Here is a 15,590-nt window from a genome sequence, read left to right on the forward strand (position 1 = left end):
TTTTTGTTTTGTTGTCTCTGATTTTAAGCCATCATTCTTATTTTCTCCTCAAAGAATGGGAAAATCTCAAAACTGTAGTCTCCTAATAGAGAGAATAGCTGACATTTTGGAGAATGTATTGAATTTTCACATAACTGAACACAAGAATACATTATATTACATGTAGATGAGTAGGTAGGACTTCAATAAATACATATGTAGTATGAAAATGTTGTCAAGTATAATTGCTAATGCCTGTCAAGATAGTTCACTTAGCATTTCTCCACTAAATACAAGTCTTAGAAAATTCATTCTCTTGAAATACTTAAGGATTACTTTTTTATGGGATTGGGAAGGAGACAAACCACAAGAGATTCTTAATCTCATAAAATAAACAGAGTTGCTGGGAGTTGAGGGGTAGGGATAGGGTGGTTGTATGATGCACACTGGGTTGGGTATGTGATATGTGAGTGCTGTGAAATGTATAAGCCTGACAATTCACAGAACTATACCCCTGGGGCAAATAATACATTATATGTTAATAAAAATAATTTAAAAAGAATTACTTTTTTGAAATGAATCTCAGATATAATGTCACATCAAACAACTGACAGTAAGATATCTCTGATCCTTAGCTGTTAAGATATATCAGTTACTCTCTGTATATAATAACAGTAATAAGGAATTAGAAAAAGCACTTTCATCCATTCTAAATATGAACACAATGTATAATTTAATGGGGGTGTTGCTATAGTAGAAATATAAGATATGCTTCTTAATAGAGGGGCCACAGACTCATAAAATGTACTGCTGGGTACCACAGTCATACTGCAACATTAGATAAGTTCTCTCCACCCAGAGAATGAGAGTCTCTCTGGTACGGGGATCAGTCTCTCTGGTACAGGGAACCCTACTTACTTAGAGTTGTGAAACTTCTTCATTTTCCTTTTTTTTTTTTGAAGCTGTTCGCTCAAAGATTTGTATTCTGATTAATTCCTACCATGCCAGCAGGGATTTTCACTGCATAGAGAATGTAAATAACATGCAGTATTTTGCAAAGTGGTTGTCAAAGATAGATATTTTCTTTGAGGCATGTCATTTTTAATCCATGCTTAAGCCTCTGATGTTCATGAGATATGTGTCAATGAGAGGTGAAAAAGAGAAGAGCCAGCTCCCACTTACAATAGGAGGGTTCAAATGAAAGGTATTTGTGGCAAAACAATAGCTGTACCTCGAGAAATAATCTTTCACTGATAATTGAATATTATTAAAATCAGTATTATTTTTCATTATCATAGTAATAGATAGTAAGTCCTACACTATCACAGATAACATTTAAAAAATTTAGGTTATAATATAACATGGACTATCCCATGAAAATTTTGTGTTCAGTTTATCAAAATTTATGTTCCATTCACAGGTTCTAGTGACCAGTCATGATACTAATATTTACCTTAAATTTATGACGATGATGTTCAAATTTTCATTTCTTATAGTCTAATAGCAATCTAGCCAACAAACAGGTTATTAGTTTTAAAGGTAAAAATATGAAAACAAAACAGAATAGACAAAACATACTGATATAAAAGCATATGAGTGCAGTTAATATGGAATTTGCTAGGGATTTAAATATCAAGTCACACTAATGATATATAAGACAAGTATCTCTAGGGCACCTGGGTGGGCTAAAGCCTCTGCCTTCAGCTCAGGTCATGATCTCAGGGTCCTGGGATCGAGCCCTGCATTGGGCTCTCTGCTCAGCGGGGAGCCTGCCTCCTCCTCTCTCTCTGTCTGCTTCTCTGCCTACTTGTCATCTCTGTCTGTCAAATAAATAATAAAATAAAACCTTAAAAAAAAAAAAGACAATCAGTTCCGCTAGAAAATGGCCATCACAAAATTATAAGACAAGTAGATAAGTACCGATTCTTCTCTATATTAAGAGCTAAAGTTAGATTATTTAGCTCAAAATATAATGTCCTACCTGTGAAACTTTCCAAATTAATGTTAATTTTTGTCTCTGGAAATGGAAAATGGCCTAGATAATGGCCAAATAGAGCAAAAGTGTGGAAATAAAGAGTGGCTTAAAATATCTAGAACTATATCTTGTAATTTTTTTTCTTAAGTAGCTTTAACAGCCACAGAAATAAGTTAGAGCCTGAAATGTGGATTCCTTTTTATATATACCTGTTTTATCTAGTAGGTATCTTGTCATCAGTCACCCAAGTTGTGTTGCAAATTGACATAATATTTGTGTAATGGAATGTTTACTTTTTAAAAGTGTTCTCAATACAATCCCCACATTTAAATTATTTGTGTTGATGCCATAGGACAACAACTGTAGAGCTAATGTAGCAGCAAGAGATCAAAATCACAGAATGGAAAAAATCCCTGTAGTTATGAAAACTGAAATTAACATTTCCCCAAACTAGGCTCAACATGGATCCCTAGGAACAAGGGAGGAATTTTGCTAGTCAGCTACTGGTCTGGGATTATTTTCTTATTCAAATGCTCTGTAAGAGCCAAAGAAAGGCTATTAGCCAGTCAACCATGGTTTCCTTTTATTTCTGCTTAAACAAATCAGTGATCTGGAACCAGAAAAGCTCTACTCAAATAAGAATTTCACTGAACCAATTGCAAATGGCATTAGAATGAAATTGTTCAGAATGCATTTGATGGTAATTAACATTTTCTGCTGTGCTAAATATTGCCCTGAAGTGAGCCATTTGGAAATTGGAACAAATATACTTTGGGCAAATTCTAAAGTTTATATTTTAAAATCAGGTAGGTTATTCTAGTGTTATAATTTCCCTATTGTTAAAATATGCAGAGATATCATGCTTCCTTGACCTTGAAGTGTTATTTTTTCCCCCTTTCTGACCAGAATAGATATGAGGACTGTATGGGTTATATAGTTAAAATTTTAATATGAGAAATTATATTAAAGTTTTATTTGTAGTATAATATTAGGTACAGAAGTTCTCTCACATCTTCTATTTCAGATAATGATGAAATTGTTATTTTAAAAATGTCAAGCCTATGTAGCTATTACTTCTATTAGAAAATCTTGCTTCTTGGCCACTTACTGATGAATAGGAGAACACACTGGCAGAAAAAAATTATGAAAATTGTTTTAAATGTTTGAAATGTCAAAACAGCAAGATGTTTCTAGTATTTGGTGTCCATAGGAATTATTTATCAAACCATTTAATGACTTTAGTAATTAGAATATTTCCTAATGGTTTTTTGCACGAGAATGTTTTCTATAATAGACAGCTACGGTATGGGGCACTCACACAAAATGAAATGAAGAAATTAATTTTAAACCGTGCCAGATGGCTCAAATTATTGCATTCATGTTGGGTTTTGCTCCATCCCTTCCCTTCCTTCATTTTCAAAACTTTGAAAAAAGTTCTGGTAATAAAATTTTGCTTGACAAAAATATTTGTGTCACCAAAAGAAACAGAGCCAACACAAAAAGAAAGAGAAACTTAGTTCATCTCTACTAATATTTTTTGATCATCTATTTCTGTGATGTTAAAATGTAGTCAGACACTGGTGAAGCAAAGGTGAATGAGACCCAGAGTTTGGTGTCATGAAACCCACTTTTTTTTTTTTAAGATTTTATTTATTTATTGGACAGACAGTGATCATAAGTAGGCAGAGAGGCAGGCAGAGAGAGGGGGAAGCAGGCTCCCTGCTGAGCAGAGAGCCCGATGTGGGGCTGATCCCAGGATCCTGAGATCATGACCTGAGCTGAAGGCAGAGGTTTAACCCACTGACCCACCCAAGCACCCCATGAAACTCACTTCTTGCCACAATTTTGTGACCTATATTTATATGTAAAAAGGTAAGCTACTTTTCTGCCTTTGTTTCAATTTTATAAGTGTCCTACTATCTCTTAATGATTCTTAAAACTTTCTCCAGTTCACACTTTCTTTAAAATCTATCACTTACTTTTCTCATTTACTACTTTTAGGCGCACATGATTATATATTGCCTTAATTATTTCTTTATGTGGATTATATTTTTCCATGCATTGGTTATTACTACATATTATATTTTTGTGCAATACTAGTAGCTATTTATAAAATAGCAATACTAGTAGCTATTTATAAAATTTGAATAAGTGTTTGAAATATTGACGAATTTATGTATAGCCCATACAAGCACCTAAACATGTTAATACAAAAGATGGTTAAGTGTAAACTATCCTTTTAGTAAAATCTACATTCAATATGGTGGCATGGAACAAGTAGGGCAATGTAATTACTATGCTCATCTTAATGACAGCTTACTCGTTATCCATTCTCAAATATCAGTCATTTATCTTTAGAGCTTTTGAATTGTTAAAAACCCTCATCTGAAAGTCTGCCTTCTTTCTTTTTAACTTAAAGATTGAGAGGAGAAAAATATATAGTTTTAGAAGTAAAGTCAAATTTAGATATGTTCTCCATGTTGATTTGCTGATGTTATTATGGGAAGAGTTTCAAGTGCACTTGGAAGGAAATGAAAATGGAAAAAATGCTGTGTTTGTGGGCTGAGATCCATGGCAAAACAAAAACATCCATGAGGTTTGACATAAGCAAAACTGTAGGATTAGATCAGTTTCCAACTGCCATAATCCAAAGATAAAAAGGATTTTTTTTTTTTACATCAATACTACAATGTAGTGAAGACATACCAGTAGAGGCAAAATACATGTTTGATACAATTATCATTATATGCTTTTTTTTTTCCCTCTGTCAAATCCCATAGTTGAAAAGTGGTATGAAGGTATTGTCTCCTTTGATATTATAAGATGGGTAATATATAACCCATTTTTCCTCTTTTTCCTCTGAAATGTCAGTTCCCAATTTCAATTAAGAGTATAGAAACAGACTCCATTTTGTTCTTTTGTGTTAAAAGACTCCATAGGAATGGGAAATCCTGGCCACTGCTCAATTATAACACATTAGTGTTTCCATGAGGGGGGCCCATTGCAGGGCCTTACAAAAACACCATTTCAGGATTTAAAAAAAAAAAAAAAATTGTGTGATCTTGGTCGGTCTAGTTAAAGTCCAGGCCCAATGGACTTCATTATTATTATTATTAAATTATTGTTAAATTATTCTGGAAATAGGCTGAGTACATTCCAAGCTCAACCAAACTTCTCTTTGATCTTAACATCACTCTTTAAGATGACCATTAGACTCTTAAGGCTTCTTCCCCAAAAATGATCCACCATGCCACATGGCCAATACAGAACTAGTTTGTATTCTAGTGAAAACAAAATGGAATTCAGCACCTTCTTTATTTTAAAAAATAAAAATATACTAAGATTATTATAAATATGATGCATACCAACGTACTGAGTGATTTCCTTATGAGTGTATATATAAAGCAATATTTTGTTAACTTCCATTTTGTTTATATTTTGGAGTTATCAACTTTTAGTGAAAAAATAACATTAAGCTGAGATAATTTGAAATGCCAAAAGAATATCTACTTGAACATATAATGCTTTCATTGGTAAAATACATGTTATAGTTACTTACTAGGAAGTTCTGGTGGAGGAGTTGGGACCAAAGTTGGTTCTGGATAAAGACTCACATTGCAAATCCCATACGTTAGTTTAATGTCATCCAATGCTATATCACTCAGGATCTGGTTTTTAAAAGCATTAAAAGCAACCTGCAATTCAGAGAGGGATATGAAATCATACTACTCTAATCTTTTTTGACTTGATTCTTCTTGTGGCCCAATATTTGCTGGAGAATCAGTATTACCAACTCCAAATATAAGAGGGCAAGTTTCTACATAGTGAAATATTGATAGATTCTGCTTTTTATAATCCTTCTGTGAGCCCACTTCCCTTCTTGTGGGTTGATACTAATCTAAATTTTCACTAGTGTTTTTCTTAGATTTAGGTAATATTGCCACAGCTTCTCTATGTCTCTGTCTCTCTCATGATTTGTCATACTCTACTGTACTCTGACATGGATCCACATTTTCTGGCAAGGGACAGCAATCTTCTCACAGATTCCTCCTCGCAACTATTTTAGAAATTTGGGTAGCTGTCTGCCTTCTTATAGCATATGAGCCCTAAAGAGAAGACACACCAACTAGATAATTTAATTGAGAAAAGAAAGGGACAAGAGAAAATACGAGTGTCATATGACCATTCGGGGCCAACTAGTACTGATCATAGTTCACCCAGAAAACTGGTGTGGGATACTTTGTTAGGGTAATGTCCAGAGGACACAGACCCAGACTTGGAAGAAAGTTTCAGCAGTCAGATGAAAACTATTAGGTTCTTAAAGACAGTGGGTATTTTAGCTGAACTTTCCTGGATCCTCTTTTGTGTAGGAAACACATAAACAGAATACCCACAATACATTAATTGCTTTCCTAGGCTCATTGTATACATTATCTCATTTGATTTTTTCAATACTATGTAGAGTCATCCATTTGCTCATTTGTTCATTCTTTTCACTTCTTCACGCTAGACACAATTCCAAATAAGGATTATTTTCTCCCTTTCATGTGCAAACTGAATTTCAAAGAGACAAGAGACTTAAGATTTCATGACAGTGACAAAGCCAAGGTGCAAGTATTTGTAGAATGCAATGCTCTCATTCTGCCTGATAAGCTAACCTTGAAAAAGTGGATCTAATTATATTATTAAAAAAAAATACTCAGTGGGTTGAGCCAGATTGGCCACTGCAATATAGTAGCCCCCCATTATCTAAGGTTTCACTTTCTGTGATTTCAGAGCCTCATAATCAGCTGGGTTATGAATCAGAAGATCCTTGTTCAGATATTATCAGAAGGTCAGTAGTAGCCTAATGCCATGTCACAGTGCCTATATCATTCACCTCACTTCATCTCATCGTGTAGGAATTTTGTCATTTCACATCATCGTAAGAAAAATGAATACAATACAATAAGACAATTTTGGGAGAGATACAAGATTCACATAACTTTTGCTACAGTATATTACTCTAATTGCCCTATTTTCTTATTATTGTTGTTGATCTTTTACTGAGTTTAATTGATAAATTAAATGTTGCTATAGGTATATATGTATAGAAAACAACCCACAGCATATGTAGGGTTCAGTATTATCTATGATATCTGTGGAAGTCTTGGAACATATACCCCATGGACAAGGGAGACTATTATACTTATTTCTATGCTCTGCCATTCCATTGTTCCCCTGATGTTCTGTTTCCTTTATTCTTCCCTGAATTATCAGAAAACAAAGCTGGAGAAGAAAACTTCACAGAAAAAAAAAAATTAGACTTGGAAGAAAGAAAAGAAAGAAAAAGGGAAGGAAAGAAAGATGGAAGGAATACAGATGAAGGTGTTTGATTACTGCCTCCTTCTGCAAAGTCATGAGGAAAAACCAAAGCCTTCACTATGACTATGTCTGTCCAAATATACACCTTCTGAAAGTTATACTCTCTTGCCTGAAATGACCTGATTAAAACAATGTTAATTTGGTCAAACTATTTGCCTGTATTATCCTATATTTTAATTGCAAAGACCCTTAGGAAGAGAACACATTAAGCTGTTATCTGAAAAATTAATTCACCTTAATGTGAAATAAATGACCAGAGACATCCCAAGGATATAGCTCATGGAATTTATTTCTAAAGGAAATATATAGATTAAGTCTAATTTGGGCAGGGTAAATGGATACGGATGGGCATGGCTGTTCTAATAGAAAAAAATGGTTCCCTAGAAAAGTGCAGGGCTGATCTAGGTGATATCTGTGAAAAGCTGGAAGTCCTAGGTGAGCAGGGGACATAGGAAGACATGGTTGGCATCTGCTAGAAAGTTGCTGAAGAAAGTTGTAATATACGCCAGTGCTTCTATGGATCTTATGGATCATTATAAGTAGTAGTTTCATGTAGTAAATTGTTCCTCAATAAGTGTTTTTTTTTAAGGATTTTATTTATTTATTTGAGAATGGAAGATAGCAAGAGAGAACACTAGAGGGGTGGAGGTGTACAGGGAATGGAAGAAGCAGGCTCCCCACTAAGCAGAGAACCTGATATGGGGCTCTATCCCAGGACCCCAGGATCACACCCCCAGCTGACAGCAAACTACTCAATGACTGAGCCACCCAGATGCCCCTCAATAAATTGTTTTAAAATAAGTTATTGGATAAATGAAAATAAGGGCACTCAGAGTTTTGTTTTGTTTTGTTTTGTTTTCCCTTTTAGAGAGAGTGCACATGCTCACGTGAGTATGGGGAATGAGAAGGGGTAAGAGGAGGTGGAGAATCCTTTTTTTTTTAAAGTATATGTGCTGCCAAAGCAGCACAGAAAGGGAGAATCTTTTTTTTTTTTTAAAGATTTTATTTATTTATTTGACAGAGAGAAATCACAAGTAGTTGGAGAGGCAGGCAGAGAGAGAGAGAAGAGGAAGCAGGCTCCCTGCTGAGCAGAGAGCCCGATGCGGGACTCGATCCCAGGACCCTGAGATCATGACCTGAGCCGAAGGCAGCGGCTTAACCCACTGAGCCACCCAGGAGCCCAGAAAGGGAGAATCTTAAGCAGAATCCACACCCAGCATAGTACCCAACATGGGGCTTGATCTCTTGGCTCTGAGATCATGACTTGAGCTGAAATCAAAAGTTGGGTGCTAACCAACTGAGCCACCCAGGTCCTCCAAATTCAGAGATTTTCTTAAAAAGAGACTAAGAAGTTAGAGAAAATTACTTGGCTGTATTCAGAAAATAATTTTTTTTCATCATATTATCTTAAACTATAATTGTATAGCCATTTTTAGAACACAAACACATGATTATAAATCACAAGGTATTTTGCCAACCTTAAATTCCACTGTCTCATTTAATGTTACTTGTCCATAATTCCAATTTTCTCCATAATTTCCTTCCTTTTGGAAAACTATCTTCTCCATGTTTTGGCCACTGCTGATATTAATGCTTAATTTATAGACATTTTCACCATACATATAATACCTAATTTGGAAACAAGCACATATGATTAGATTTCTACACATTAGAATAAGTGCAGCTTAGGTTCTTCTAAATCCTTTACTTTCTCTGGAATATTCCCTTTTTCCTTGAATGAAGGAGTTGTTGGTAAAGTCTGTGTGTGGGGAAGGGGGTCTTCCAAGAATTTTGCTATTTTATCAATCGAAAAAATAATGAAAATCCATTAAAACTTGGGATGTCTTAGTGAAATCACAAACCTGGCAATGTGACAAAGGCAATGGTACACACTAAATAAAGTATGTAACACGTGTCTAGGACCTACCAGAAACTGAGGCAGACTGGTTCTAAAGTGGGGTCTAAAGGGAGACTTAAGAGCCCTACTCTTTCTCGTCTCCCTCCTGGTCCAGTGGGGGTGGAAATGTAAAATCCTGTAAAAACAACAAAAGAAGTTTTTACTTCATTTAACTGGCGGCAATTTCTTTATGTGAGACATATCATGTTATAAGGAGAAAGAAACAACTTTAAGGTGAAAATATAAGGAGTGGGAAGGAAGGTAGATGCCATAATACATTATTATTTAGGAAAATAACAACTTAACAACACTTAACAACTCTGGACCTCCCAATTTATAAAACAAAAGGATTGAACTGGAGCATCTTTAAGGGTATATCAAATTCTGGCTTTTTATTAGTCCATATGATTATTTTATCATATTACTGTCACCAGATACCACTTTAATTCCCATTTACTAGATGTTTTTATCAATTCACTTCTTTAGAGATAATAATCACATGAGAGTATTTAGATATGCCGGTAGACTAACTCATGATATATGTAAATATTTAAGCACAGATTTGAAGGTGATGTTAAGAATTTCAAAGACCATCAGTTTTTTATTCCATTGACTATACTGCATTTCTCTGTATAAGAAGTTACCTGATTTTATAATGGTTTCATCTCCCATATTCCTTTGAATGATAACTAATCAGATCACAGAAGAGTAGGAGGCATGCTAATCTACATAAAAGCTTTCTATAATAGCTCAAGCCACTGCATAAAGTGCTTTTTGGTCTGGAATTCATTATCCCAACCAATGATTAGAGTCATCTGAAGTGTGGGAAGAGTTGCTAGAGTGAGAAAATTTTGAACATTTTCTTAGAGAAATTTAGATTTTTATCCTTAGCTTGCTGCTCATATATTATGACAGAAAGCAGGAAACATGTAACAAAATATGCTATGAGGAAAAGGCAATATTGGGTAAATCTGATTTATAATTTCTAAATTTGATTTCTAATAAGTGTAGCTTTTAATGAAATGCTAAAATTTAATGTTTATTTGAAATCAAGCATCTCCTCTCTTGTGTTTCCCAACAGAAATTTTTATAGACAATGCTGTATAAAATTCAAAGTTAGTCATTTACGACATGTAGTGTAAGGATAAGATGTGAAGAAAATACTAGTAAAACTGCCAACAGATATATCAGTTTATATTTAGATTGGTAAGGCCAAAAAAAAAAATCCCTCAGAATGAATATTTTATCAAGGTGAAATCATGGTCAAATATATTAACAAATATACATCCACTGGATTTAAGTTATAAAATGTAAAATGGAAATGAATGCATGTTTAACATTTTATATTAACACATTACTTTATATAATGCTATGGCATTTCATGAGTACTTATTTTAGCTCTATAGTTAGCGCTCAACCTAACAAAAACTGTAGCGTAGATACAGAGGGGATGAGCCAGAATATACACTTTAAATGCTGAAATCCAGGGACATCTGGGTGGCTCAGTTGGTTAACCGGTCGCCTTCGGCTCAGGTCATGATCCCAGTGTCCTGGAATTGAGTCCCGCATCAGGCTCCTTGCTCTGCAGGGAACCTGCTTCTTCCCTCGGCTACTCTATCTGCCTGTGCTCACTCTCTCTCTCTCTCTCTCTGACAAATAAATAAATAAAATCTTAAGTAAATAAATAAATAAATCCAAATCTTTTTTGAGTTGACCTTAATTTTAGTTGATTAGAATATAGTTGGGGTGGGAATAATTAAAATGCCATTAAATTCCCTGAATAAATAATGAACTGGCTATCCTGTTAAGAAATATTTCTAGTTTGCAGCAATTATAAAACATAAAAACTATTGTACCTCTATTTATGTTTGTCCATGTTCAATCAATTAGTTACATTTAGAAATATTTTAACCTATTGTTTACTCATTAAGCAGTAATAACATTATATAACATGTACTTATGTGGACTATCGTAACTTAAGAATTTTCCATAAATAAATTTTTAAGAGCACAATCTATTAAATATCATATAGAATTGCATATTTTGGAATATAAAATAAAATAATATAATATTAAGTAATATAATAAAACAAAAATAATAAATAATAAATAATTTATTAGTAATTTCTGTGATACCTGTTAAATTCTTAATAAATTAGAAGATGAAGGAAATTCTTCATAAAATCATGAATTTTAAAATAGAGTATTGCTTACATAAAAACCTACTTAGTCTACCTAATTGTCCTTAAATTTCATCTCCAACATTTGCCTGTGGGGGTCACTTGACCTCTGTTTAATATCTCTCAGATAGAGAAGGAATCATTGTGTTCAAGGCAGTGCATTACATTTCAACACAATTAGAATCTCTTTTCTTTTTAAAAAGTAAGTTATTGTGTGCTTACTTTTTCTTATTTTGCTCCTGGGCCCATTATGGATAAATGAATTTATGTTAATTCTACAAATATTTAAAGGTTACTATTTTGCCTTTTCTAAAACTTCTCAAGATTATTCATTCTTTTTGCCTTCAATAATTTAATATGGCACAATATCAATTGCTTCTCCATTTGATAAGTTCTCAATTAGCTCTACATGCAGTTGGTTCCACTCAGAGTATGGAAACCAGAAGTTCACACAACATAGCTGTTGGAATATCTTACCAGGTGTACAAGTAGGGACATCCTAACACTTGGGATTATGATTTAAGTTATAACATCATTGGCACTATTTACTTCCAAGTGTATCTTTTTTTTTTTTTTTTTTTTTTTTTACTTTTTTTTTAAAATTTTTTATTTTTTATAAACATATATTTTTATCCCCAGGGGTACAGGTCTGTGAATCACCAGGTTTACACACTTCACAGCACTCACCAAAGCACATACCCTCCCCAATGTCCATAATCACACCCCCTTCTCTCAAACCCCCTCCCCCCAGCAACCCTCAGTTTGTTTTGTGAGATTAAGAGTCACTTATGGTTTGTCTCCCTCCCAATCCCATCTTGTTTCATTTACTCTTCTCCTACCCACTTAAGTGTATCTTATTCATAGTTCTCCAACTCTCTCTGAGAATTCTTCATCTCCAACATTCTTGCTCAATAATGCCTCCTTCTATGCAATCTAATTGGTCCCTTATTCAATATCTTTTACCATCTCCTTATTTCCTACTAAACAAACATATATTTACTCTAATGTTTGAGGCTTCTGTACTATGTATAACTTCAGTGTTATTTTCTAGCCATAGTTCTTATAATTCATCTATTTACACACAGCACTTGTGCAATGTTAGATTATTTTAATTTGCTCAATGCCCAGAAATGTTATGATGTTTGGGCCTTTTTTTTTTTTTTTCTGTGTATTTATGTTACTCTATTTCTCCTTACAATTGCACATGTCAGAATCCTACTAATTTTTTGAGGTCATTAAATCAAACTGCCATCTCCCTTAGAAAGCTCCTCTTGGTGCAATTATATGGGATCACTCCTTGTGAATTCTCAGTTACACGTGTACTTCTCTGATGTTACTTAGTTTGTTCTATTTGTCCTATAGTCACTAACATACTTATATGTTCTATTATGTATGTTCTATTATATTCATGTTCACATGTGACTTTTAAAACTGCTAGACTTTGTGAAAAGAGCGACAGTTCATTTTTGAAATCTCAGTATGGATTAGCTGAATGTTACTTAATTTATTCTTATTATACCAATTTGACTTGCTTTTTTATTTTAAATTCATAAAGGAATACACAAAATGAATGATTAAATAGATATTTTTTCTAACCACACAGGAATTGCTATGGTCAAACGATAGTTTCATTTAAAGTCCTACAAATTTCTTGAAATGTCTTTGAGAACACTTGGAATTAACCTCAGAGTCAGCCATTTTCTTTATCTTTCTTTCTTTCTTTCTTTTCCTTTTTCTTTTTTCTTTTTTTTTTTTTTTTTTTTTTTGGTAAGCATAGTAACCAATTTCATGATCAAAACGTGCCTGTAAAGTCAGGTCTGACTATCATCAACCCATTTCCCAGATGAAGGAACTAAGGCAGAGAGAGAGAACAGATAACTTGCAGCGCTGATTTAAATCTAGCTGACTTCAGAGTCTCTATTTTAATGATCTTTACTACTACACTATGCTAACCCCTACGCGTTAGAAACAATTATGATTTCATTCAGAAAGGCCAACAAAGAAACACTTTCTTTGGGTTGTCTACCCTCTTGTGACCCCTTCATTTCTGAAGTTTTCACATGTTACTGACCTCATTTTCTCTGAATGTTCTGAACAAACGAGCCAGTTCTGAACACCCCAAGATGCTGCCCTGTATCATTGCCACCATCTCCACTGACTCCCTTTGCTTCTAAGAGGTACAGAGAAACTCGGAGCCTTGACAGTGGAGAGATTTAGGAGGCCAGAGCTCTCTGCTCTACCAGGAGAGAGTTCTTTAGAAGGAGCCAAAAGTTAAGGGGCTTAGATGTTCCTCCCTAAAGCAATGTTAATTCAAAGTTTATCTGTTTCATTTAGATGTTTCTGTCACTTAAAGTGAAGGCAAAGAACAAAAAAGCCCTGCACGGATAAGAGGAACACTGCACGGATAAGAGGAACAGCGGGAGAGATTTAATTCTTTTCCATTTCAGAGGTAGGATGTTCTGACACATAAAAAAAGCAGGTTGGAAGAAAAATGCCCCTGGGGGTGTGGGGGCGGAACGTCTGGTAGATTATGAAATCACTGGTATGAGAGTTGGAGAGAACCTATTAAATCCTATCATCCGTTCTCATTACACCACGGCCTCTGGTGGACTCTGAACTGCTCTGACTTGTCTCATTTTAAATAACTCCAGCTACACGACTTTCTCCTGAGACTCCATTTCCGACCCAACTATTTAAAACCTCCACCTGATATTCAACCTGTTTCACTTTGGTCATTTTCATCCTATTTCTTCAGTTATTTAATATGTTGGCAAGCTGAAGCCATTTTTTCTCCTGTAATGTACTTACATTCTTCAAATATCAGTGGAATTATTTTATCTCTTATTATGATGACATAAAAGTAGAAAAATGATCATTTGAACATCAAAGATTTCAACTACATAAAAGGTATCTGTCATAGTCAATAGATATAAACGCTTTCTGTACTTTCTTCTAACTACTCTTGTCCAACTGTGGCAGAGACTTTTTTTTTTTTTTTTTTTTTTTTTTTACAGTAAAGACAAAGATGTGGTCAAATTATTTGACTCTTTCAGGCCAGGCTTCTTTAGAGAGCTGGGGTGATTATCGCTTTGGAGTTAGTCGTTAACTGTACAGATTACTAATTTATCCATAGAGATTCAGGCTCTGGAAAGTAATTTGCTCAAAGAAGATTAACTACAAATGATAGTATGCATGTCATTATTTTTAATACTAAACATGTTTGGTCTAATGGGATTGGACATCTACACAGAACACATTTTGGTTCATAGCTCCACACTGCTAAATAATTTAGCAGAATCCTATTGCCTCCTTTCAGATTATTCCCAGAATCTGACCTCTTCTCACTGCATCTGGTCCCACTGATCTGAAAGTCCTATGGCCTCTTCTCTCGGTCGGTCGGGTGGTAACTCTCCACCTGTCTCGCCGACAACACCCTTGCCTTTCTATAAACTCTTCTACCAGCCAGCGTGAATCCTATCACTTCTATGCTCAAGAAACTCCAATAGCTCTTCATTTCACTGAGGAAAAAGCCAAAGCCGAAGAAGATCCATTATTACTTGCACTCTACTGACTTTATTTATTCGAGGTCATCCATGTTGACCTCCTGGCTTTTCTTTAAATAGGTCAAGCACAGTCCTTTTAAAGCCTTTATACTGCTTGTTCCCTCTGTGTAGAAAAATCTATATGGCTGATTCCTTCAGTTCTGTAAAGTTTTGATTTGACTGTCATCTTTCAATGGGACTCACCTGATCACCCTGTTATAATCTGCAATAGCACCTCAGCATACTTGCCCTCACCACTGCCCTTACAAAGCTCTATATGTTTTTCTCAGAACACTGATTCACATTTAGCATACCCACAATTTGTCATACACATTGCTTAGTGTGTAGTTTTAACTTCCCCCCCCAAATATGTGTCCCATGATTGCAGAAAATGTGTTTTATTTTTGCTCAAAGATAATATTTTGAGTAACTTGAGTAGGGACTAGGACTCAAAAACAAACAAACAAACAAACAAAAAACCAAACACTTCTTGAATAAAGGAATAGAAGAATTAATCAACTGAGGCTTTTGTTGATGACTACAGAAATAGATTAAAAATGGGTCAAAAGTAGTCACTTTTTATTAAGCAATATTTTGATCAAGTAGTATGATGAACCAAATTTTTTTTCCCAGGGAGAGCATTGTCTAAAGGAA

At 34.5% G+C, this 15,590-nt stretch overlaps 1 protein-coding gene across 1 annotated transcript in view; it reads right to left on the reverse strand.

Moving 5' to 3' along the window:
• The window catches only part of TMPRSS15 (transmembrane serine protease 15), a 118,146-nt gene that overhangs the window by 60,978 nt on the left and 41,578 nt on the right, over positions 1-15,590 (reverse strand). Inside the window, exons 11-13 of the mRNA XM_059165275.1 lie at positions 9,246-9,351; positions 8,797-8,947; positions 5,514-5,649 (exon numbers count right to left, since the gene is read on the reverse strand). Coding sequence (XP_059021258.1) covers positions 5,514-5,649; positions 8,797-8,947; positions 9,246-9,351 — 393 coding nt within the window. The remainder of the gene's footprint in view (positions 1-5,513; positions 5,650-8,796; positions 8,948-9,245; positions 9,352-15,590) is intronic.

Source organism: Mustela lutreola, chromosome 2 (assembly GCF_030435805.1).
Source record: "Mustela lutreola isolate mMusLut2 chromosome 2, mMusLut2.pri, whole genome shotgun sequence".
NCBI lineage: Eukaryota > Metazoa > Chordata > Mammalia > Carnivora > Mustelidae > Mustela > Mustela lutreola.